The sequence below is a fragment of the Netta rufina genome, assembly GCF_964035555.1.
Source record: "Netta rufina genome assembly, chromosome: 5".
NCBI classification, from domain to species: Eukaryota; Metazoa; Chordata; class Aves; order Anseriformes; family Anatidae; genus Netta; species Netta rufina.
In genome coordinates, this window is record NC_140128.1 from 13497109 (window position 1) to 13520696 (window position 23588).

The 23588-nt window shown below is 41.6% G+C and overlaps 1 protein-coding gene across 1 annotated transcript in view; it reads right to left on the reverse strand.

Annotated features, from left to right (window-relative positions):
* The window catches only part of HSD17B12 (hydroxysteroid 17-beta dehydrogenase 12), a gene marked incomplete at its 5' end in the record, with an annotated part of 75038 nt that overhangs the window by 30117 nt on the left and 21333 nt on the right, over window positions 1–23588 (reverse strand). Inside the window, 3 exon segments of the mRNA XM_084287106.1 lie at window positions 1536–1646; window positions 15381–15456; window positions 19202–19248. Of these exon segments, the coding sequence (XP_084143232.1) occupies window positions 1536–1646; window positions 15381–15456; window positions 19202–19248 (234 nt within the window).

A 23588-nucleotide genomic window follows, 5' to 3' on the forward strand; every position in this document is an offset into this window, starting at 1 on the left:
AGTCTATAAAAAGTCAGATTTTCATGATTCTGTGCATCACCATAACTTTAGCACAGCCTAACAAATAAAAAAGCCTTTTCAGTTTGGATACATACCTCACATAGTAAAAGATTTGCTGCATTTTGAGATATGTACATGATAAACTATTCTGTTGCAATTGCTATGTAACAGACAGCTTGCAACAGATCAGAATAAACATTAATTTTAATCCTCAAAGTTTCTTTGGAAATTATATCCTTCAGAAAGAAAAAACGAGGTATCCACAGCTCTATCCTAACTATTCTACACGCAACATGTTGGGGAGATGGTGGCAGCTGCCCTTACTCCAATTTTAGGTGGATTTGAATTTTTATAGTAATTAAATACTGGATGTCATGAGTTGCACGTACTCAAATCTGTCAGAAGTATTAGGGAACATTCTGTGCTTCATCATTTAATTACAGCATTTTTAAATTGAGTTTTTATGTATACTATTTTCTTGGGCATTATTTGCAGGCATCATAAAGCAAGATCCATCTATTAGAAACAGAGCTCATATACAATATTACCACATGTGACAAATTTATTTTGAAATATGCTTTTAAAAGAATAGTTCTAGCTCCAATTACTGCACTTCGGCTTAGTAAAACGAGTTTTGTAGTAACAAAATAACTTAAACAGATGACATACTGGCAGGCATCTGAGCCACAGGACTTCGTAAAAATGTCATGCCTTATGTTTAGCATGACAGGTTCCCATCCCCATACTGAGAAACTGTAGAAATCTAGGCTATGCACAGGTAGGTGTGCTTCCACAGAAAGAACCAGAAAAAAAAAAAAAAAAAAAAAAAAACAACAATAAAACTGCCTCTGCCCCACAGCTCAGGTAAGATTCAGGTTATGGCTAATTTCCTCTTAAGTCACAACAGACACCTTCCTGAAATGACTTTGGTTCTACATTCTGCGACGTAACAGGAGGAACCACCTTGTCTTTTCAAGGACTCCCACAACACCTACACTTCTGCACGTCACAGGCCACGCTCGGGCTTATTGCGCTGCTGCTAGCAGGACACCGGCTTCCCAACACGACCAGAACGCACTTAAAACTTTTGAGACAGGAGACAGTTACTTGATGCTATACTCTAATGATTAAATTTCAACAGCTCTTTAATTAAAAGTTACCAGCTCTCCCACAGGGCCCTACTGCTAAGCTGAATCTAAGTATCTAGAGCTTGCTCAGATTCTGAGACAGCATTGGGTCAAGTAACTGTGCATGCAGTCACAAGCTAAAGGAGCCTTTAACAATTGCAGAATAACACATCTAAAACACTCAATAAGCCTCAGTTCCTAGAACCTGAGCACACATGCAAGCACCAGCTCGTGTAGTGCATCATCGGGGAGCTAAAAAAGCACACTGAGCATACGGTGACGTAGTTTTAGTCAGGCAAATGATTAGTTTTTGTGAATTGCTTTCAAAAAAATTTTAAATGTGAAAAAGTCAGTAAGCGTGTCAAAACAAAACACAGCATGAAAGATTTAGAAAGACAAGATACAAACCTAAAACACCGATCTCCAGGCCTTCCAGTCCCGCTTTGATTCTATCATAAATATCTTCTCTCTCTCCGAAGTCTGCCACAATAACTTTTGTTTCCACACCGTACTGCTCCGCTAGGAAAAAAAAAAAAAGTTAAAAACTTTGAAGTAGTTGAATTGCTATTCAAACACTAATACTATATCAGTTTCTGTGGTTTTACACAACATTTTTTTAAGCAGTTAATATTATACTAACATTTTCACATCTTCAACAGGAATCCTTGAATTTTAGCGTAACCTGCATAAGAAGTTTGCAACATTAAGCTGCTTCTGTTGAGAACATGCATTGTCAAATGATTCAGCACGTTTTGTTTGTAAGGGACCATGAAAATGGCAAGAAAACAAATTATACAGGTTTGCACAGAAGCCAAAAAATGCTGAAATCAGAAAATACACGTACACAGCAGTGCCCAAGTACAACTTGACAAGGACACTTTCTTCCAGCTTATGGAAAATGGTAAACGAGTGGCTTCAGATCGAGCAAAACTATTCTTTATTGCCCTCCATTTGCATTCTCACTTCCAATGCCTTAAAACGTTTCAAATATTTAGTGTTTTGAACACAGTGAGAGCAGGGAACTTGTGGGTGAACGAGAGCAGAGCTGTGAGTTCAGTCACTCTAAAACCATTCCTATACGCTTTTATCTCCTCCTTTAACACAACAGGGGAAATATATACAACCAACTGCATTTTGAAATAGAAAAGGGAAGCAAGCATTAAAATTTCTTCACTTAAAGAGCAATTCTGCCTCCATCAAGCTAGATTAATTACATGTAATTAACATCAGCACGATGTCCTCTCGGACTTCAAAAGAACAACCCAGCAGCTTAACGCTGAAGCATTTCTGAGTTTTGCTGCACCTAACTTCCCACCCCGGCGCTCCCCAAGGCGGCTGTATACATCTCAGGGAGGATTTTGCAGCATTTTGCCCCCACGGCCATTCATAAAAGTGGTGTCAATTTGAAGGAAAAGAATCATTCACAAAAAGATTAGAAGCAGCCAGCTTCCCGTGATGCTCTTTCCCATTCAGGGGAAGTCGCAGCTCCCAGGATTCTGCCGTCCATTCATGCAGAATCATGAATCCACCGAACTCGCTGGGCTCTGGCTGCCTCCCTTCCCCCGCCAACATCCCTCCTGGCAGATGAAATTATTTCTCCTCCTTTCCCTCTCCCCACCCCTCAACCCCTTCATCTCTCGTGAACAGCTGCATTGTTTAAAAATCCCCCGAGAGATGTTGCTATGTGGAATGACGACGTAAATAGCATTAAGCCCCTACTGCAGCAGCAGTCTTGTGATCGCGTCAGAAGAAAATCAAGTTCAACATTTGGGGAGGGGGGGGCTGTTCTATTTTTGGGCACAGCTGTTCTAATATTTAACATACACATTCAAATTCTTACAGGACACCGAATTAAAGGCAACGTTGTAGGCACATCAAATATGTGCAAGGGGACTGGGCGGGCGAAACTGAAGGAGAACACTTCCACACACATGCCATTTTAAACTGTTTTACTGTATCTGCAGCTGTCCTCACAGCCGTTCAGATGCTTCATGAAATGCAAGTTGTTTAAAGGACCCGAACACCATCCTCACAGATTTGCTCAGTTGTTCCTGGCCCTTCTAAGCTAAACACTCTTCATTAGGATTGTTACCGATTTGTCCTCTACGCTTTTCGAAATCACTACAAAGATGCTGAGAGGAAGAGTTAAGAAAAAAATCGTAAGACCTAATGCTATAAATAGAAAAAAAGAAAAAAACATCACACCACAGCACGTATACGATCACTTCTCCAAGCCTTGAGAAAATTAGCCACTGCGTCCAAGGTAGCTGCGCAATACCCCTACAAAAACAGGCAGCACCCTTTGTGGGTTGATTGCAGGTAACAGATCCTATAAAGCATCCAAAAAGCAAAAGATTGCCTACTGGTATGGCCAAAGGACACAATTTTTGTGCAGCCTGCTCGCTACAGACAGTCCAGATTTTCCTGTCCCAGCAGCAGGCTCCATGCACTGACCCAGCTCTACCTCCCCATTTCATGTAGCAGCCTGGCACTGTCACTTTCAAGACCCCACACTCAGCCCCAGAACCTGCAATAGGTGGTAAAACCCACTTGATTGGAGAAAAGAGTAGCAGACATCTGGCAAAATGGTTCTGTCTCAAGTAACGATGCAGACAGCATGAAGTCACTGCTGTGCAAGCTTGTGCTAGTGGTCAGAGCACAAGGTGCAGGGCAGAACAAGTGTGCTTTGCTCTGTAGGAGCACCAGAAAAGGGGTTTTTCTTATCTTAACAATTAAGATGCCTTCAAAGAGATGGGCTAGAAAAGACAGTGGCACATATCCTTGTTTTATCTGCCAGAAAGACTGAGATGAAGTGCAACAGAGGAAGAAGCAAGAAGGCTACCTCCTAATCCAGGATAACTAGCTGTGACTGGACTCTTCTCCACTCAGGAGGAGAAAACCTCAACTCCCTCATAGAACTCAAAGACCCTGAAGTACTCAGGGGCCACAGGGAATGAAAGCACAAACCATTTTTTGCAGTCAGCAACCAGAACATCTGAAGCAGGTGATACTATGTGCCTGCGTGTCCAGTGTTCTTGCTGATGTATTGACAAGCGGATCTGGTGTTTCGTCTTTGGGACTGGTGCTTCAAGTGCTTCTTAGCACAGGACTGAGTACACTCGCACTCGGAAAAGGAATGCTGTGCTATTCTATTAGTTCAGATTGCATAGTCTTCATAAGCTCCTGGTTTTAGACAATGTTGTATAGAAAAATTAAAGATCATGGAAGTTCTGGAGAGCAAACTTGATTGGAGACTCAGCCCGACATATTAAAATCAGAAAGTAATTTGGTAAGTTCAGGATATTAATTAAAAAAATATTCATTTATTCATACGTGATTTAAGTCATCAGCAGTTCACAGGAAAATAACATCTACTCCTACACAGATGTGACATTACTGTTTACTTACAAAAGCAAGGGAACTGCACAAAGACTGCTAACGAGCAGATGAAGCCTAGGAGGCCCAGAGGAGATCTCCAGGTGCCATCTGAAGTTAGTTCATGGCCAGCAGGACCAGAAGTGAAGAAAGCAGCGTTGAAAGGGGAGTACTACTCAGGAGAGTGAGCGTGGTGCACTTCAGCAAGCAGGTGAAACAGAAGCAGGAGGAATTGGGGCAGCAGAGAGATGAATATAAAAGTAGAGAAAGGACAACTCCGTGGCAGAAACCACACCAGCACCATCCTGAGGAGCTGCAAAGACAAAACCTGGTCTCTCATCTATAAAATGAGAAGCTATAACCTCACTAGGTGAAGCAAAAGCTCTTACCTATTTTTCAGGTAACTCCAAAGGCCAGATGTGGGTCTGACTTACAGAAAACATATCCTTGCTATGCAAGGAAAACGTACATCTAAATGATTAAGCTAACTGCAGCACACCTTTGTTACAGGAACAAGTCAGGTGCAAAATGGTACCACGTTACCTGCAGTACTGGAAAAAAAGGATCATGTTGGAATTACAGAAGTGGAAAGTTACAGTGATCTATACCCTAAATAAAGACCAGTGAAGTACTGTAAAGTGGCTAGGAGGTAACACTTTAAAGTTTGGGTTTTTTTGGAAACTTAAGTAGTTGAAAGCAGCAGCCCTCCCTAAGCTGATATCTTGGTTGACAAGCTAAAAAAGCACTAAGGAAATGAAGTTTTCACACCCAAATAAACCGTGGTTGAAAGAATGTTCACCCAGAGGAGTAGCCTGGCGTACCTCTCTGCAAACGCAGGCACACCTCAGCCTGTGCTCAGGAGCAGCAGTGCTGTTTACATGACAGAGGCAGCGTCAGTGTTAATGGGATCTGTGGTCAAAAACCCTGCAGGAACAGGAAAACTAGAAGACTGTCCATAAAGAAAAATAATAGTAATAATGTTAAAAGCATTTGGCTACAGCAGCATGATTTATGCTGCGTATTTTGAAACAAATCCAGGCAGCTTTGCAACACGGAGGTTCAGGATCAAGCATCTGAGGTCCACACTAAGGAGGTATTGGGAACAGTGACTGCAAGCTCAGGGTTGCATTCAAAAACTCCTGCTAGAATAGGAGCATCTCATCTCTTTACATTGTCTGATAGAAACATCACTGCCACAGTGAGGTGGTAAAGAAACTGCTTGAAACTCCTGTTACCTTTTTTGCACTTGGTCCTTAGCTTCAGGATGGCCAGAGACGCAAGCAAAGCAGTGGCAGGAAGAGACAGAAAACAGCTCTCCACTCTTCAGCACACGGCAAAGAAATTTGGTCAAGTAAAAGTAAGGTGATTCATCTACCATTCACAAATGAAAACTTCATCTTTCCAGTATCGTGGCAGTGGCAAGACTCACACTAACCCAGTATCGAAGCCTCTAGAAGCAGAGTTTGTAATCTTGCAATACCTTCTAAAGAAGCACAGAGATGAAGTCAAAACATGAAAACCTCCTGCATGTTTAGTACTGCATCTATGCACAGCAGCTATGAAGAAGAATTTAGGACTATAGAGTGGCTGCAGATAGCTCTACAATTTATTTATTTATTAAGGCAGAGGCGTTTCTTTCAGGAATGTATCCACTCTGGGCCTCTGTTTTCCAGGACCATCAAATAATTTTAAAATTTGCGACCTTATCGCTCTCTATAGGTACCTCAAGGAAGGCTGTAGCAAGGTGGGGGTTGGCCTGTTCTCCCACGTGCCTGGTGACAGGACGAGGGGGAATGGGCTTAAGTTGAGCCAGGGGAGTTTTAGGTTAGATGTTAGGAAGAACTTCTTCACTGAAAGGGTTGTGAGGCACTGGAACAGGCTGCCCAGGGAAGTGGTGGAGTCACCATCCCTGGAAGTCTTCAAAAGACATTTAGATGTAGAGCTTAGGGATATGGTTTAGTGGAGACTGTTTGTGTTAGGTCAGAGGTTGGACTCAATGATCTTGAGGTCTCTTCCAACCTAGAAATTCTGTGATTCTGTGAAATAACTTCCAGACTGGTGAGAGCAGGTTGTCGCTACACACTGATGTTATTCCCCATACAGAAGCACCTTACAATCAGCCAGGTATAACAAGACCTAGTTTTGTCTGGTCATTTTGTAGGAACTTAGGACTGCAAGGTATGAGCTTTCCCTTACAGAAGAATGGTGACCTGCTGTTAATGAAGGTTTTAAGTTTCTCACTATCTTGGACTTCATTCAGTAAGATATTTGAAATGGGATAAAAAATATAGACACAGTGAAATACAGAATAACCAGAGGCACCTGGGGACACCTGTTTGGAGAAAGAAAAAAAAAAAAAGCAGAAACCCTGGAGAACCTGCAATGCCCTTCAGAACAAGATCACAGTAGCGCAGATGGAAAAAGTGTGATTAGAGCAAAGTCCCTGGAACCACCAATTGCCAAGTCCACTGACATACTGAATACCTAAACCACCGGCCGTTCAGAAGAGACGGGATGTCCTATTTGTGCAGCTGTACCAGCCCTTGTCCCAAAGGACAGATCACACTTGTCTCTTCTGTGAAAAGTGGAAGAGGAAAGAGGAAGAGGAAGAGGTCACTGCTGACCCTAATTCAGAGGGATGCTGCACAAAGGAGACACAACGTAAGAGAACATGGGTGTTCAGAAGGGCAGCAGATATACAGCAGAAAATAGGTATCCAAATGGAAACTCCTCTGTAAGTTATATTTCTATAAAACTCTGAAATGGTGTACTGGTGACCAAAAGAATAATGAACAGTTGAAATGTACCTAAAAGAAAGCTCTATTTGCACCTGTTTTGCACAGAAGTCTCCGTGTAGGAATACCATACTGCATCAGGTTCTGTATAGCATCATGAGATGCCTACCTACGATTTAACAGAACTTGTTGTGTTAAAACACACTCTCCAAAGCATGTGCATATACACATCTGGTCAAGCACTGAAGAATAGGGCCAGATTCCTTTCATTCTACTACACAAGCAACACTGCCAGGGAATTCCTTCTATACTGTACTAATTGCACAATGTCCTTTAAAAAGTGAATACTTAATCTAATCACATCCAAGAGTAGAACCAAAAAAAATGTCAGACTTTATTTATAATGTTAAAATGGTTATACAGCTTTAAGTTTCAGTACACACACACAAATCAATTCCTCACTTCTCAGCTTTGAAAGAGACAGAAAATGGATTTTAAAGCCAAAGTCCATGAACCCTTGAGCCATATGGAACATTTAAGTTTTTATAATGTGCCGTCACTACAAAATATAGGAAGAAAACGTGCTTTATTAACACTTGCCTCTATTTGCTCCCCTGAATCCCATCACATCAAAATACATCATTTCTAAGACACACTTATCAAGTTACAAGAACGTTCTTAGCAACACACAGGATCAATCAATAAGCCCATTCACCCAAATATTATGCTCAATATTGTAAGCGTTCCTAAATCAAGCTTGCCCCAATTACACAGCTAACTAAAAATACAGCATCGAGCAGCCTGCGAAAACAGCTGCACACGCGAACAGCCAGGGGGGCTGCACAGCCTAGCGAGGCCAGCGCTTCCAAACGCCAACGTTATTTCCGCAGGAAACACAAGCACAGCTTTGCTGCTCGCTGTGCACCCCTCCAGTTTGCTGAAGTGGGTCTGCAGGTAAGGCGTGGAAGATGCACCCACGGACAGAGAGTGTGACTGCCCTTGCACAGGTCAGGAGTGCTGCCACCCACACGTCTTGTCTCACCTTGACGGCGTGTAGTTGTCCTCACTGCTGCTTTACAATATCCACTAGGGCTGAAGTTTCACAAAGAATTTGCTAGGGTGCAACCGCGTTTCACAAAGAATTTGCTAGGGTGCAACCGCAGGCTGGTCCAGAAGTAAGCGCAAGGAGAGGCAGGGGAAGATCAACATTACGCGACAGCACAAATTCAGCTCCTTCCCTCCTGCTACTTTCACCTGCCCCCACAAGACTTTTTTTTTTATTATTATTATTTTCATTGGTGGTATTGGGTTTTACACGGCATGGCAAAAACTATTTTTAGTTCACTAAAGGAATGACATGCCATTTTAGGAATGGCACATGGCCTATTTTGAATACTTCCTATAATAATTGTTACGGTGTGATTGTGACAATGTATATGCATGATGGAAATAAAGCTGTTTTTTTTGTTTTAAAAAAAAAAAACAACACTTCTGCAAATAAAAATCTACATTCTTCAGCCCCTGCCATTAAAAGCAATGGTAATGATGGCCTCCCTCCCTTTTTTTTAACTCCTCAGATTCAAATTGAACAGACTGAACTCCAGAATGACCAGAAGAATTATTTAGTATGTTATTTAGAAGATTATTTAGAAGAATTTAAGAGTCACTTACAGAGACAGAAAGGTATCATACTAGGGATTAATAAGAAAATAAATAAATATGCCTTTACTCTCAAGACAATTTCAGGACATTTAAGTCAGTCACTCCGCATGAATTAAAGCCAACAGCTTCTCACTTATTCAGTATTATTTGTTAAGTCCCTGATAGTTTCATCTGGGTTTGGCAGCCACAGAAGAAAGTGCAGTCAAAAGCCTGGCACTTAAAAGCACAGACTTCAGGGTTTTCCGAAGCATTAGTTGCAAGAGCAAATACATTGTTAATTAGTCCAATAATTGCATAAAGTACATAAAATTGCATAGCACACAGTTCAGCACTGGAAGCACTGCACATGTTGGCTGCAATACTTGTTTAGCATACTTGTATCCATTAGTCAAACTATTTTAAACATTATCTATTTTTTATATTTTTTTTTCCCTGAAGAATCTGTAGTGAAAAACAGATCAACTGAGTCTCCTTTCTCTGTGTACAACCAGTAACTGTCATTATTTTCCTTGCCACAACACGTTCCTCAAAAACACAGAGGTGGCTATCAGCATTTCTCTAGCTGTGAAGTCTGTTGTGGATTTTTACAGCCTTAACAGACAGAAAGGACTTGCTGTAAGGGAATTCAGCTTGCTAAGGAAGTCACCTGTGTAGTGAAGTTGTAGAAGGAAGACAGCACTGTGTGGATCATCCAGTCCTCTCCTTGTGCCAGAGAACTGGTCCCTCTTGAGCCTCTTAGAAGCCCTGATTTTAAATCTCTCAGACAATAGGATTTCCACCCCTTGCCTTAAAACAGATTTGCAATGCAGGCTTTCACTTAGTGAAAACAATCCAGTATTCATTTTCCATGTAATACTAAGTTTACTTTGTTGCTGAAAGTGATAAGCAATATATCGCAGCTTGTGTGTTACCAAAAAGAGCTCTCATTTTTGGCAGCCACAAAAGCATGCTACAAATAGTTGGGTTTCTTTGTGTTGTTTTTTTTTTTTTTATGTGGTTGTTTTTAAGCAGAGAGAGTCATTAAGTTTCTGTGCATTAAAGAAAATGCAAGCTCTTCCCCACTCTGCTATTGCCAAGCCGAGGCAGCAGTGACCCTGAAGGCTTGTGGGGATAACCAATTCCTCCTGCTCCTTTAGTCGGGATTACAAAACTCCTGAGCAAGTCAGCTGCCCTATCAATCTAATTAGCTATCAGCTAAAATGTTATGGCTCAAGACACCAACAGGACAGAGTTATTCCTGAATCTGTAGACACAACATACACAGCATTTAAGGTGTGGAAGAGGCTACTTAGGCTGGAACTTACAGTCAAAGGAAATGCAAAGCACCTAATTCACATCTAAATAAACTTTACACATTTTCTTCTCCTGGAATACGTGTGTTCACAAGCACGCAACACAACAAACACTGCAGAGCAGCAGTCTCACTGCTCTCACAGCCAGCACGCTTCCAGTTCTTCTGTCTGGAAGAGAAGCCCTTGGTCCTGCCACGTGTGAAGAAAAAGCAATGATTTGCAAGAATTTTACTGGTCACCTGCAGAACGTTTTACTCTTGGCTTTTCCTACCTTGTTGCTGCCTCAAAATTCCCCCAAAGGGTGGACTTGTTCCAGGACTGCATTCTGCAGTTTGCTGGACACCTGTCAAATATTTCTCTTCAAAGATTCTGGTCTTTTATTTATTTATTTATTTTACAGAAATCTGGGCAAAGTTTCACTGAGAAAATATAAGAGAAACAGACAAAAAAAAAAAAAAGATGGACTGAGGGGAAAAACACAGAAGCAGGACTCTGTTTTAAAAAAAAAATAAAAATAATCTACCTACACAATCATTCTTTTACATGTCACATTGATAGTATGCAGGGTTCCTCATTCAATTTGCTGAAAAATTAATAAAAATTTGAGTGTGAATCCTCCATCAGCTCTCTACAGCGTCTGACAGCTGCTCCTCGAGTAAGTGGCTGGCACGATTCACGACAAACCTATGGGAAATGATCTTCACTTCATCCAAGGGAAACTTTTTTCCAAGTGAAGACCAAGAGCTCATTTTGAATCAAAGATCCTTACGGTATAGCATGTGAAATGTGACTTCAGTGTACCAAGACAACTTCAAAATATTTGAAGCCATTTTGTCAAGTCCAAGAAATACAGGAGGATACAGAGAACGTCAAGCCGAAGCTAGCTCAGATGATGGAAGGCTGCAAACATTAATTTACCTTGAAGTATATCACAGAAGGTCAGAATAACTGCCAGACACAGTTAGTCTTCAAGTTAAGCTCAGGAAAGCGAACCTTGTCAATCCTATGCAAGAAAAGTAAGAAGATGATGTCCCCTTCCTCATCGAGCATGTCTGCTCCACAGCCTCCTCTATTAAATTCAAATACTTCTCCTTGCCTCTCAGAGCTGGTGGGAAGGATTTACCAGGGCAGGAGGGTGGAAATGCCAGCGATGGGCCAGAGATCATGTGGCAAAGCACTCCAAGGTAGATGCAGCTGAGCAACGGCCTGGGAAAACTTGTGCAGAGGACAGATTTGCCAGAGCAGGTCACTGGCCATTTGTATCAGTAGATCACAGCAACACTTCAGGCATGAGCAAACTGATCAGCATCAGACCCCCTTCAGAATGCCATCCACAACTTTGTTATCAAGAAAGCTGGGAAAAAAAAGCAGTAAGACCCATCTGCCTAGGAAACAGAAGGAATGTTTCTGGTTTTGGCACCACACCCCACTCCTTCCTTGTGCTTACTAGCAATCACACCAGAGCAGTGTGAGCATGCTAGGTCCCAATTCCAAACAGGAAAGCTATCAGCTTGTGATGCAGCTGAAGTTTCTGGATTACAGAGCAGTTCAAGATGAACCTACCATGACCAAGCAACTTCCAGAACGCTACACACTGAGGTAAGGAAACAGAAGTAAATAGTCAGCTAGCACAGCTTTTACAAAACGTAACAAGCAAGACCTAAAAATCAGTGACTTAAGGTACAAAACCATCAAAGTTTTGGACAGCAATTCTTAAGTAGCATTGAAGATCGGAAAACAATGATTTGCCTTTTCTTGTCTCCTCACAGCTCATGCAAAACTCTCCTACCTTTTCTGTGAAGCCACCAGCTAAGAATGTGCACCAGTACCAAATTCCTCTTTTGGCTATTTCCCTACAGGCAAACTCTCTTTACAGCGCATTCCCTGCTTGAGTGTTTAACGTCATAATATAACAGACACCTTAAAAAAGGTTGTGGAACATTGATGTATTATTATGAACTAAACTAGACCTAGGATTTTGCAGAGTGAACCTAGTAAGTCAGCGTTCCTATAATGATACTTTAAAGAAAAATCTATGCAACTTTATGCAGATGCAGACCGCAATCACTTAAAATGAAATTCAAAATCTTTTCTTCTTTCTGTGGCCTATCACTGACAGGACACAAAAGAGAATATCCTTTTTGTATCAAATCCTACAGTGCCTAAGCATTCTACAAACAAACAAACTCAGCTTTCCAACATGCTTATAGGAGACTTTCCAGCGTGCCTGAAATCTTAAAGCACTTCATCCACTAACTTTCATTGATCAAACTGAGCTACAAGTTCAGAACAGCTGGCTTTCTTGTTACACCAGTACAGCCAGTTTGATGTGCACATGCAGACACACACACAAAAATCTACTCAGATCAGCTGGCGTTTACCATTCATGAAGTCCCATCAGCACTTCTCTTACAACAGTGCTTATGCAACTTGTGCTTTGTACGCAGATGTAACTCCTGATGTAAGTACATTCAAAGAGCACAAGAAAGGATTCCTCTGAAAAGAACGAGTGTACCTGATCCTCAGAAAGCTTCTCATTATTTGTGGTAGAGGGCATCTAACCTGTTGCTAGTATCAGCAGGACTCTGGTCAGTGAAAATGACAAAGGAACAGGAACATGCATGGCTCACACAACTCAAAGAACTGGGACTATTCAGAGTTAAACAGCCATTCTGCTTTCAAGTGATTAAGGGTCATTACTTGAGACGATCAAGCTCAGCTCTGTTTGAAGAACAACTGCAGGACCATCATGAAAAAGTTTAAAGCTACCTTAGGAGTCTGCAAGGGAAGCAGCCAGTCAGATAAAGAATTACCTCTTAAAAAAAAAAAAAATACAAAAAACCGCACTTTCCCACCTTATATATGACAACATCTAAACAGACTGCAGAGATCACATGAGCCTGAAGACAAGAAAACCTTGTCCAGCTAAAGCCTATCAGGATCTGAAAGCAAAATTCAGACATGTTTGATTATGCAGACTATCCTAATCCTTTAGCATATGCTACAGTGAACAAGGTATACATTTCACTAGCTCCGTGTTGTCAAAAGAATGTTCTGAAAACCCAATATGAGTCATCTCATTTCAGAATGGTTTAGGAAAGAAAGCAGAAAAATGTTTGGGTGAGGCCTAACGGTAATTATGTATTACAGGCTGCTCTACAAAGGTAGATGTACTTATTTTTTAAAATCTGAGAAACTCTCCTAGCAGCCATCATTTCGGTGCTGCAAGCTCAAAGCAGTAGATTTATCTGTCTTGTCAGCATCATGCTTAAGTCCCAAGGAGGAAGAGATTTCCAGACTGGTACAGAAAGGGTTATGACCGCTTTCAGGAGGCTTGTCATTTCACACTAAAAACCATTTGATTCCAGAACAAGATATTTGTAGATGCTTTTATCCATTACATTTGCTTAGCAAGACACCTCTTCACAGCGTAGCAAAAAATGTGACTGCGTATGCCCACATATGCAAACTACTACCCAGCTACTGCAGTCAGCCACCAAAAAGACTGTGTGGTTGCACTTCCTTAGGTATTTGCAGTAAGTTTCAGTACTCACACAGGTTACCCGAGCAGTGATAGCTCTACTCTGGCATTTCCCCTGTGACTGTATTGACCAGAGTATCACAGGTATGGTCAGTCACTGCAGCGACACCCTGAAATGCAGGATGCTATCGAACAGGGATAATTACTCCCAAACTAGCAGAAGGTAGGACCTGATGCCATCTGCGCTCTAAGCATGCTCTCTACCACAGATACACACACAAAGACTTTTCTGTCAAGGAAACTGTTTCATCCTACAATGGACACTACAGGTACATACATTTAAACCCATCCAGAGAACTGCATGCCCTCTGTTTTTCAGCAAACTAGTAAAGTAGTCATTAAACAAGCTGAAGCCCTTGAGTGACTTAGTCATCATCACATTCACTACGCAACCCATTACAACTTCGTAGAGGAGAGTTTGTTGAGGTTACTTCTAGACTATACTTTATAGTAAAGCAGTGCCACTAGCAAATTTAATAAACATTTTAACTGCATTATTTTGGCTTGAGTCTGTTATGTCCTTGGACAGACAGCTCTTACACTTACCCATATTATGTACACAAACCATTTAGGAAAATATGAAAAAAATAAGGGAGGGTAACAGAAGCAGGATCTTAAAGGTTTTGGTACCCAACATTATTATACTGAGAGACGTGCTTTACACTATATGACTCCCACTCCTGCTTATCAAAAACCTCTACACGCAAGACTACATTTCTCACTTTATCTTGACACACTCTGCATAAACTAATAGCTTCACATTAAATCTGCCTTAATAAAAGATGTAGATTACAATATGAATTCTTGTGCATTATGGCTATACTTCGGTCTGGTTGGAAAAACATTTGTCAGGAAGAGACACGACAAACCTAACTGACCCTGTACAAATAGCAATTTTACATTTGTGACTGGAATACTTAAGTTACTGAGTGGGTTTTTTGTTTGCCTTTTTTTTTTTTTTTTACATAATCATTTACTATATACTTACTGAAGAAATAATCCCTAGAACAGGTTCTTCAGCACATTCGCTCATTCCCCATATTCTAATGACTACACACACTTGAGCCCATTTGAGCTCACAGCTCTTAAAAATGATCTTTGAGTAGTTTACCCAAAACAAAATGAAAATGGAAGGGAAGTGAGGGGAAGATGACCACACCCACCCACCCACCATAAATGTGCCTACTTGGTAATACAATGAGAATCATAAGGAACACGTATTCAATGACTGAGTTACAAAGAAAACACCTTTGTGGTTGAAGCTCATTAAAACGAATTTGCCTCAAACTGCGTATTTAGGTGAGGTAACAGCTATACGTTTCTCTTCTCATTATGATTTTAGACACCTACTATGGCAACAGGTGGTATTTTAGTCTGATCTGGCAGGCTGTTCTTTCGCAAGACTAACAGTCTTGGAAGTATGTATTCCAGAATTAAACTCTACTGTTCTCAGAAGTTAAATAACAACACCTGTAAAATTAAAACATCAAATTCTTTACTATTTACATCTGTAACATTTGCACTGTGCACAAGAACTTTTTTTTTGTTTAGAGCTGTATATATTAGCCTGTAATAAATTCACATGTAGTCGCATTTATTTTATTTATAAAAATGCATGTGACATTTAGAAAAGAAGTTTTCAACTCACTTATTTCACTAGCAACCTGGTCCAGTTTTTCTTTTGACCTGCTGATTAGAGCCACCTTCATTCCACGCTTTGCTAACTGAAACAAAACAAAAACAGGAGACATAAGGATGGTCATAAATCGCTTCCAAATTAATACCTTAATTACAGGAACTGCATGATTTGTCAAACATGGTAACAGTATTTGAGCAGCGGATTTGAAAAATTACAGTTTCAAATAGAGATATGAAGGAGGAAACAGGACAAATACAGGCATGCTACTTCTTGAAATTTCTTTCACACCAAATTTAGCATCTTGTCAGTCATCCCATACAGGGGTATAAGGCACATTTATACAACAGAAAACCAACAAGAGATGTTTTACAGACCCTTCCCCATACTGCTGCAAGTCCAAGCAAAGTCATTTCCTACAATTAAGCTTAAAATGCCCACCCATGGTCACCTGAACATCTGTGTTGCAAAATTACCCCAGCACTTAATACTTCTTTCCTTTATCAACTGATTTAAGAAGGATTCAGGCTCCACTCTTACTTTGTGCTAATCATAGGTATAAAGGTCAATTTACTCACACAGTTCTTTTAGGGAACCCACCTGTGTAAATTAAGCTGTGGCCAGAATATATCCCAGTCATCAGATCAGACCTACCTCTGCATGTTTGTAATAGGATCTAACAACTCAATTTAACAGACTCTGCAGAAAGACAGCTATGTATCTGAACCAGCATGGAAAATAATAAATGATCTTTCTATTATAACTGCCCATTTCAGTGAAAAGTAAAACCAATATATCCTGTTGTTATAGGCACATAGTTTACTGGAACAATTTTTTTTTTTTCCAAGTCAGCTCTAGACTGCTGACATGATGTTTGCTTTCTTTCAGCAGTCATAAACTCTGGGTTCACAGGTTACTTAACCAGATACCTTAACTGTGCAAGTCTCAAAAACAGATCAAGATCAAGTAAAGCCATGCACTTGCATCTCATTAGCAGACTCTCAGCTAGTTTGAGAACTTCCACTACAGGAGCAAGCTTGAGAGAAATCGCTGCCATGATGACACTGAAGGGATGCACTGAGGAGCACACCCTAAGTCTGGAAATGGAAACCAAACTGCGAGACGAATTATCTAAGTACAGAGCAGATAAAATGACCATGGAAAGAATCTGTAACTAGGAATGAATACCACCTAAGAAAACTAATCAATCTTGGAAAAAGATAGAGTGCTGGCTGACAAGTTCTCTTGCAGCCTGATGCAACTTGATTGGTTCCTGCTGAGCCTCTCCAAATATTCACTGGTAGAGGCTGAGTGAATTGAAACAAAACACACCAGTCCAAAGAGCAAGAGATCCTCTGAGATTCCAGTAACTAATTACGTTTTTTACGTAAGGAATGAGGAAGACCCAGTTGCTTTGAAGATAAACTGCCATTATACCTGGATCTTCAGCTGATGGCCCTGGGATCACGAGAAGCCTGAACAGGAGGACCTTAAACTAATCACAAAAATTAATCCAGAGTAGCATACAATGAGAAGATGCTCTGTAGCTTAAGGATTAATTGATGCAAGCAAAAGTCACCATTCTAAATTGAGTTGGTGGATGTAGGTGTCTAATTTCCATAAACCCAATATTAGTAACTACCACATTTTCTACTTCGATAGCAAAACATAGCTGCTGTTAAAACCCTTTCTCTCCAAAATATACAGGAACGTGATTGACAGCCCTCCAAAGCAGAGTTAAAGCTCTTGTTAGAGCATGTATAGCAAGAGGATCTACAAAAAGCAGTACTAAGGAGATGTAGATGTGCAACGCAGTGTACTCAACTTGATCACAACCACTAGCTTATCATGAGCATACAAACATGTCTAAGATTAGCAAAAGCAAACAGCAGAAATTTAATCAGGAGTACAGCAATAAAGGGGCAATAAACAGCAACTCCTGAGTATATCCTTTAAAAAAAAAAAAAGAACATGCACTGCTTTGGAACCTTGACTGAGCACGAATTACCTGGGCAGAGAAGAACACTTACATTTACCAGGCCACTACCTTTCATGAAGAAATGGTCAAGCAATGAGAAGAATATTAGTGTTGAGCAAGGACTAAAGGTTTAAATACTATAACAATGAAAACTATAAAAACAGGTTATTGCTTGGAAAAGAAATAACCAGAGCAGAGTATAACCAATGAATCCACACAAACTTGTAACGTTCTTCCACCGATAATCGGTGACATTGTCAAACTTTTGAAGAGAAGATTCTCACCACAATTATATTTCTCACTTAAACTCCTCCAAGGAGAAGTAATCTGCATGATTATATTCACAGTTGTGAATGCCCGAGCAGCTGTATGCCAGTGGCATTTATAGTAACCTGAAGGGAATTCCTAGAATAAAGTCAAGCCTTTGCTGGCAGTCTTATGAAGACATCCCTGGAGTTAATTTGAAGATTGAGAAGCCTTTTCAGGTATTCCATATTTCACCTGCATCCACTCTTGACTTCATCAAGGATTCTTGATCCACCTAAACTACCAATGGGTAAAATGTGTTTTATTGTACAGCCCAAGAATGACTACTCGTAACCTTTGGGGTGCTCTGTGCCTACAGCAACTACAGCAAAGAAGCTGAAGCATCAGTGCTTCCCAACAAGACCTCATACTTGTGAACAGCTTTCCTGCTGTTTCAGAGACACCAGCAGAACTTAAATCAAAGCTGCAGTTTCAGTTGCCTGATAACCTAACACATAAGGCCCCAATGAATCTCCCGTGATGTTCAGGGGGCCATCTCCCACATCAGAGGACTTCCTTCCCCTGGTACTAAGCCCTGGGCACTGCTTCCACTCACTCAAAGCAGTTATTTAAGTGTTGCATAATTTGTTACAGTGCCATGTAACTGCGATAATTCGGCATGTATGAGCTGTCAGCTCTGCACAAGAATCAGGTGCTCTTGACATCAGACTTAATTCCCTTTGCAGCCAACTATCCCCATCTTGACCTTGCAGGGCAAGGTGCTACAATCTGCAAAGCAAAAAGGAACCTAGGGGAAGGGTGTGCATGTAGCAAGGCACACAGGATGGAAGGGAAATCTGAAGGGTGAGGACTACCCTTAAAGAGGAATGGTACTTCCCTGTGAGCACTGCAGAAAAAAAAAAAAAAATATCCAGAAACGAGAACCTCTCACGGCTCATCTCCTCACCCAAAGTCATGCTGGTGTTTCAGAGAACTCAAAAAAAAAAAAAAAAAAAAATGAGTACAGACAGGCTCACTTTGATACCAGTGCTGGAGCTGAAAGTTATTTTTGCTATAAATTGTTGTAGTCAGCACTATTTGTCATGATGTTCTTCTGGGCTTATAGGCTAAATTGCCCCATACTAACGGGCACTTTCTGTCTTAAGCAATACGTTCCGGTACCATATTTGGAGCACACATATCCATCAAGAGCAAAACTACAGTAAAAGGGAGAGAAGTAAAACCCAGGCTTCAGAGACTTCATGAGCTATAGGGAATAATTGGAACATACTGCAGGCAGATAGAGATGCCGTTTAGTCAATGCCTAGAAATACTAGAAGGAAATCCCAAGGGCTAGGGAAGTTAAAATTATAGTAACTTAAAAACTTAACAGTAAAAACTGAAGGACAAGGTCAGGGCTGAAGACAGAAGAAGTCAAAAATAATGGAAAGGAATGAAAAGGTATCTGACTTTTGGCTGGTCACCCGAGGGAGACAATTCAAGAGACCTCAATGTCACCATGTATGTACGTTAACGTAAGGGAATAAGGCTGCTGCTTGATATCTTGCCAAGGATCAAGAACACCGTTCCAAATGGTAGGAATTCTTACCTCTTTTGCATAGGCTTTTCCAATCCCATCAGTAGCTCCTGTGACCACTAGGAAAGAAAGATGGATATCCATTAGTTGCTTCACAGACAGAACTAAAATGGGTGTTCATTAGGCTATGCAAGTACTCATCCCAGCCAAGAGACATGTGGGTCTCTGGAAGAGGTGTGCAATTTAAAAATTTACTAAAGCTCTGAGGGAGCTCACACTAGCCTGTCCATATATATGAAAGCAGAGGAAGGGAGAGTTAGGAACCTAATAGTTGTTTCCAGAATTATGTTCAGCACCTCATCCCATGCCAGGTTTCTGGCCCCCTGTGCTTCTTCAGAAGCTTTGTGGCTTGACAGATTTCTAAAAAGTCATTTAACTGAAAAAGCTCAGTTATGACTACTAAACCTGCTCTCAACTTAGTTTTTAGTATATAGCAAAATAAAAAGCTTCTTAAAGCCTGTGAGAATTCAATAAAACAAACATTTTACGACACGTCTCAAAGCAGAAGGCATCTGCTGAATGACTCCCCAGCAGTTTTCAGACCCCTGTGACCATCGTGCCTACCGCCAGCAAGTGTGCCTGACTGATGCAGCCAGTCGCAAGCTGGGCATCCAGAGTTCAAACTTTTCCACTTGTGGGTGGACTGGGATCTGTGTCAAGCCTCAAGTCTTTCTAGGATTCCTTACCACATGCTGAGAATCACTGAGTGACTCAACATGCCATTAGTTTGACAGATTATTCCAGGGCTCTCACCACACCAGTAGCTGATCATCTCAGTGTACTCACTAAACAGCAATTCCTCCACCCAGAAGCCGCTCCTCCAGCCACTGTTTAAACAAGCTAAAAACCAGGCGTGCCTGCAGGTGACTCGATGCAGGTGCCCCTCACTGCTCTGAGTACTACCCAGACATGAATGCACACATTCCTACATTTATCCCTCCCCTGGTTTCCAAGTTTAGTCGCAAGATGCCGTAGCTGCAATACGGCAGAGATGCCCACACAAGCACATCCTGCAGGCACAGGCTGCCGCAGCTACCCGAGTTGTAGCTGTTGCCTTGTCAGCCCCCACTAATTTCACCGAGAAAGCCCTACGTGCGTCTCACGCTGCTTTGCCGCTTCCTATCCCACTATAATTAGGCAAGTGCAAGTAAAATCTCTTTGTAGAAACAAATCCACATTTAGAAAGGTCCCAGCACTGGTCCAAATGATGGGAAGAGGCAGACCTTGGAGAAAACATCAAGACTACATTCAAGGCACCCGCTAGCTGGCAGCCAGGCTTGTGTCAGTATTGTTACCCACTTATCCAGAAGGCAGCACAGCCCTGCAAGACGGTGCCTTCCCTTTAGTTCAAGGACTGCCAGGCTTCAATTTCAGCATTGCTGACCTCAGGCTTCACATGAAGCAATAATCAGTTGTGATAATCCATAAACAAAATAATGAAATAGGGAAGAACATAGAGAAAACCTGCACCAGCACCACTCCCTGCTGGTCTTACAGCAATAATTGGCCATAATTCAAGTTGGCCCAATCTGAAAAGCATTCAGCTTCAATGACTTTTGGAAATAGGTTGCCTCCTTGTTCCAATTAGTGATGCATCTACAGAGCAGCCCCTCCACCTAGCACTTGTTGACAGTTTCTCATCCTTCCAACTCAAAACTCATGGACTTAAAAGTTTTGCTCCCGGATAGCAAGCTCAGCATTTTTAAGCAGTGTTTTGTTTTCTGACATCCCTCGTTGGTCAGCCTCTAGCAACTGAAGCTGAGGAAGTGAGAAAGTGTGCCCTGTAAAACAGGGATTAGAAAAGCATCTGTAACACTTCAAAGGCTTACTAGAGTGCAAATACAATTTCAATCCCAGATTTTTTTCCCAGTTATTCGATCCATTGCTTAAAGTAAATTGTAGTAGAATTGGTTGGAGCATAGGGCTTGAGCTAGAGATCAGGGTGTTCAAACTGACCTACAAGTAACAGGACATTTGCTCCCTTTTTAGGAAATTAGTATGATCCAGGTAAATGATGAAAAACACTGTAAAATCCCACCAAAAAGAAGAAACTCTTGGGCCATGACTTACATTAAGGTGCGCCTATACTGGCATGGAGGTCAGCACTGGAGGACTGTGATGGCAAGCGCGGACAAAAAAAGGGCCCAGTCCAGCCAGCAAGCTGCAGGAACTCCCCACTTACAGGGCCCTACCAAGCAGCTTGCTGGGTCAGGAAGGCTGCCCCAAGAGGTACTTTGGGAGCAGAGAGCAACGCTTACACCTGATGTTCTGAGAGCAAGGAGACGGGAGGGGTGAAGGCAACCAAACTGGACAAACGTCACAGAAGTCAAGGTTCAGTTATCTCACATTCCTCCACATTTTGGACTGCCTAAAGTGTGAATGCTACGGGGACGGAGAGGGCAGTAAGAAGAGCTTTTGTGCATTAGCAAGGCACTTCGTTTTCACATCGATGACATAAATCTCTAGCTGCCATTCTGAAACCAAGTGTTGCAGTTTCAGCCACGCTGGCTACATCCAGAACCGCACCGGTTTAACTAAATTTCAATTACCACCCGGATGTGTTGAAGCTAGTTTCAGTCCAAGTGCGGAGTAAGCTTTTAAATTTTGTTTCTTCTCCAGACTGCCTTCCAACAAAGAACTTACAAGCTGACTGCAGTTGGCAGAGCTGAAAGAAGGCAAAGCAAGCAGGGTAGGAATAAGTTATTGTCTGTGCAAGAAAGCTGCACCAGCTCCTAAGTGTGACTATACACATTTCCTCGGTAGTCAGACTAGCTGCAGGAGCTTCCCACTTCAGCCATCTGTTGTCTCCCGAAGGGAAGCGAGAAGAATGCCCAGGAAGCTCGTGTAGGAGCCGACTGAATTAAAGTTTGTCTGAATGGAAGCTGGGACCAAAGCACTGGCTGATTTTAGGCAAAGGTGTCGACACCCATCTTCCCCCGACTTTTGGGGCTGTCAAGGAAATAAGGGAAAATGAGGAAAGGCATCAAGTAACATAAAACACTCTGAAAACAGAGAATGTCATCACTTGATAAACCGGCACATTGGCTTGTGTTGGGCTGGACATTGTGCCACTGGATGGTATCACTAGGCAGCGTCCAGCAACTCTGGACACAAGCTGTTTTACAAAATAATTAGACTGCATGTCAAACAGATTCTCAGGCCACACCACACTTCTCTGACTACCACTGTGGTGACTTATGAGTGACTTAAAAATCCATCAAGGCTTTGGATACAGCCTTTCTATGGTGTAAGCAGATAAAGAGGAACTCCCAATGTAGTACCTAGGTCCCCAGAAAAAGCAATAGGGGGTGCTATCTGTGCCCCCCACCAGAGGAGGTTATGCCATACGTATGGTGTAGCAAGTTGGATTTTCTAATAAGGCAAAAAAAAATAAAAATTAATAATAATCTGTTTGTATGTCAGGTTCTAGCTGAGTGAAGTTTTTCATATGCTTAGTTCAAAAAGCCTGTACCAATCATCACTACAAGCTAAGAATTTCTCTAGAATACCAAAGTATCTTCTCCCAGGCCCTGAAATTCAGTATTATTAAGAAATATGTAGTGTCCGGCAACAATTAATTTTAAACACACAATTAAGTAATAACAGTGCAGATTCTAGAGTCAGGAAGGTTGAAGACAGAGGCACCAGACAATCCAGATGTTTCCTGTCTATAGAATTCACTGAGCTCCAGCCCCTACTCTCATCCTCCTGATGCCACAGCCTCTGGCACTCACAGAGCCGTGGATCTGCAGAACCATCACTCAAGCAGCATTTACTGTCACCTTCTGCAAAACTGGGGGGCAGGGGGAAAACAACACATGCAAGCATCGCACAGAAAAGCAATGAACAGATTTTGTCTAGTATTCGACAGCTTTGTATTTTATGCTGTCAGCTTCGGTGGCAGCCAGAGCATCAGTGGGAAACACATGCAAAGATATGGCTGGTCTCGCTGGAACGTGTACTTAAAATGAATGTGTACAATGATCATGGCAGGTGTATTTCCACTTGTGTCCTATTGACATCAAGCCTCTTATTCCATCAGAACAAATAACTAAAAGATGACTTAAGTTATCGACTCCAGCTCCTTGTCCTTGCAATCAAAAACTATTCATTTAATAGTTGTTATCCACAGAAGAGTGAATGAACAGTTATTCACTGCCCTGTATCCACACCACCCAAGAAAGAACACCCAACAAATGTAGGACCTTTGGTACCTGACCACAGGCAATGCCACAGGAAGAGCATAGAAAAGCTCAGGATCACAGATCTCAGGTCTGTGCAACAGCAGAAAGTTTCCCAATGCGTGCTACAGTAGGGAGTGCAATGGTCCAGTCAAACTGCCAGGCTTGGGAGGAGGAGAAAACCTTTCCAACCTGAACCATGATTTAATCAGCTTCAG